Source organism: Neurospora tetrasperma (assembly GCF_000213175.1).
Source record: "Neurospora tetrasperma FGSC 2508 unplaced genomic scaffold NEUTE1scaffold_1, whole genome shotgun sequence".
Lineage (NCBI taxonomy): Eukaryota > Fungi > Ascomycota > Sordariomycetes > Sordariales > Sordariaceae > Neurospora > Neurospora tetrasperma.
In genome coordinates, this window is record NW_009799099.1 from 5,008,532 (window position 1) to 5,011,684 (window position 3,153).

General features: G+C 50.1%; 1 protein-coding gene across 1 annotated transcript; it reads left to right on the top strand.

Moving 5' to 3' along the window:
• Positions 1-309: 309 nt before the first annotated feature.
• NEUTE1DRAFT_34266 (uncharacterized protein) lies at positions 310-2,250 on the top strand (the record flags this gene model as incomplete). Its single annotated transcript, XM_009848748.1, has 5 exons — positions 310-340; positions 657-826; positions 925-1,501; positions 1,750-1,956; positions 2,060-2,250. Coding segments are annotated over 5 exons (1,176 nt in total), but the record flags the coding sequence as incomplete, so codon positions are not given.
• Between the last annotated feature and the right edge of the window lie 903 nt (positions 2,251-3,153).

Consider the following 3,153-nt stretch of genomic DNA (forward strand, 5'->3'; position numbering starts at 1 on the left):
AGTCCAGCCGCATCGCGTCGTGACATGCATCATGTAAAGGCAGGTCAGCTGCAGACTTGCAGTGGACATCAAACGCGGGCCAGGAGCATCATGCGCTAGGTTGGGGGAGAACGAAAGATACTGTACCGGTACAGGTACCTTACGAGCGTCGGTACTCGGAACCTTGATGTCGGGGTCCACTCTTCGCCCCGTTCGGTTCTTCGGTTCCGTGGCTAACAATTATCGCTGACGGGTTGAGCTTCCAACTCGCCCGCTGTAAGCCACTGTCACTAGCATCATCACCACCATGGCGGCGGACACACCTATGGTAAGCTCCGAAACACCACAGACTTGCTACGCAGTATTACATGAACCAAGCAAAATTGAATCAATATTTTGTCGCTAAATATGACTTGCCGCAATGTGTGTGTACTCAGACTTGGTCGTCTCTATCCAAGGCAGTCACGATGACGGGATGCACCACTGTATCACCTGCCATACCCCACTGTAGCTACCCGCTAACAACTCACCGTCATCTGAACTTCAACGTCACCTCAACCACCCGCCTTACTTCACGAAACAAAGACGAGGAAGAAGCAAAGAAACAGGAATACCATCACTACAGCCATCGATAACCAACTTGCTTCTGACCGGCTACATTTTACTGTATGAAACAGTAACAGCCCCCGCCAATCTCGTTGATCAGCAAACCCCCTCCCTGCAAAAGCAAGGCCCCAAACATCGCGACCCTCGCCGCCACCGCAGCCAAGACAAGAGGACATCGCACATCCCACTCCGTGCCACCCACCTGTCCACCGGCCCGGCAGCTTTCAACCGGTCAGGTCAGGTTAGCCGCAGCCCAGCAGTAGACTCGGCCGGTCCCTGAGGTAGCTAGCCTGCACGGTGGCCATGGCATCCCCAAACCCCTACTCCTATTCCCCACAGCTTCCGCAACGGGAAGAGTCCCCCTACCAAGAAGACCAGTACCAATCATCTCCTTCGTTCCGCTCTACTCCGTTCCGATCCTCACGAGGTACCGGAGCCGGAGCCGGAGTCGGTCTCGGCTTGAGTTCGGGCTTCACTTCAAGTCTCCGGGGTGGAGCCGGAGGGCCATCCGAACCAAGATCCGGAGACGGCAGCCACGATGACCTCCCCCAAAGATCATCATCATCATCCACCGTAATTCCCTCCCTACCCCCCAAACCAAAACCAACCTCCATCCCCGAAACCCTCTGGTCCTTACAAATCCCTCTCCACATCACACACCAGTCACATCCCAAGACGCCCTACATCTGCTCGGTGCCGCGCTTCAGCTACCTCGCTTTGCTGCTGCCACGGTTGACCGCCTACTACGGTACTCCGTGCTCGAGTTTCCACCATGAGGAAGTCCATCTCCGTAACTTTGCGGTCGGGTTACTGGTGGATCTATACCAGCCGAGTGAGCTGCCATGGAGGTTGACGGTTGCTGATGGGATGGAGTGGGATATTTGTGACACCTTTATGAATAGTGCCAAGGAGGTGAGTTTGTTTGGCTCTTCGTGAAAAGTAAAAACTTTATAGGGATATGGCCGGTGTTGACAAGAATGTATGCTTAGGCGGATTTTATCCGAAATGGAAATGCAAAACGGATCATGGGTCTGAGTAAGGAGCATACCACAGCGTTATGGAATGCTGTGCAGGATAGTATGTTTACTCCTCTTTACTCCTCCCCCCCTTTTTTTCTGCTCTTCCTCCCAAGAGGGAGGAGGACATACTAACTTACGGAACTAGATGACTACCAAGCCTTTACAAAAGTAAACACCCACCTGCTCAACGCTCCCACAGCCCTCAAAAACGTTCCCATACGGATCTACATCCCTTCCTCACCACCACCACCTTCATCAGACCAGCAACAACCCCAAAGACCCGGCGGCTCCAGCTCCTCCGGCTCTTACCGCGTGATGCAAACCCTCGTTCCTCCACGGGGTTCAAACAACCGTAGGGCTTTTTTTTTTTTTTTTTTTTTTTTTCGGGGCGATCTCCGCCCCTATCCGATGTCCTTCATTCCACCTCCAAACTAACTCCCGAAATCGAAACACAGGAACACCCCAAACCCTAGGACAAGCCCTCAAGTCCCTCCTTCCTGCCCTCTTCCCTAGCAGCCGGGACCCCGTCTTAGCCAACGTCATTTTGCACGGAGCTCCCGTGCCTTTTAGCGCGCCGCTCGAGGAGTTGATGAGGGACGCGGCGTATCCGGATGGGTGGCTTTGTTTGATTGTTGTTTTGTTGTGAGCATGTGAGCAGAGGTTACTGTGAGTGAGAGGTGTTGATGGGTTATGAAGCTTGAAAAAAAAGAGGAATGAATAGATGGGGCAGAGAGATTGTGGGTAAGAAGGATGAATGGATGAGGTTACAAGTTGACTTGGTCATTGGCGTTTTTGAAGTATCATTACGCACGGTATTATATCAATAGGTGATGCAAAAAACCGTAATGGTATTTGATGAAGGCTAGCAATCCTAATAGCATGGTATGGCACGCTTGATGCTTGCTTGCTTATGGCATTAATGCAAATGGAATCTTAGGGTTGAATTGAGCAGAGATGGGGGGATGTCATCAACTACAACTACACACAATAAGTCGCCCATCAACAACAGTTGTACACCCAGATTGTGCAGTGGTATAGTTAATAATCCAAGTTAGTTTTGATTGTTGGCTGGTATTGTGATTTCCTCCTCCCAATGCTACCTAGTATTCCCATGTTCCTTTCGCGCACGCCACCAGTTATTTTGACACTGTTCAACAGGATGGATAATAAATACAAGAAAAGAAAAAAAAAAAAAGTAAAAAGTACGGTACATAATTGTAAGTAGGTAGATAGACAAGTCGGGAAAAAAAAAACCAAATTCTTGACAGATACACACGATAATAAGTACCTAAAGATAAAAAAAAAGGAAAATGCAGACATGCAGCGTACAAACATTTCACACATACAGGTAGAAGATAGATGGACAAGACAGACAAAGTGGTATATCCTCCGTGGACCCCCATTTTTTTGTGCTCCCCTCCTCTCTCCCTTGATAACGATACCTATGCAGATGCTAGAGACAGGTCGGTTGATGTTGTTTGTTGTTGTGGGCGGTAGACGACAGAAGAGGGTCGGACCGGCTGTATGTAGTAGGGGGTGTTTGACGGGG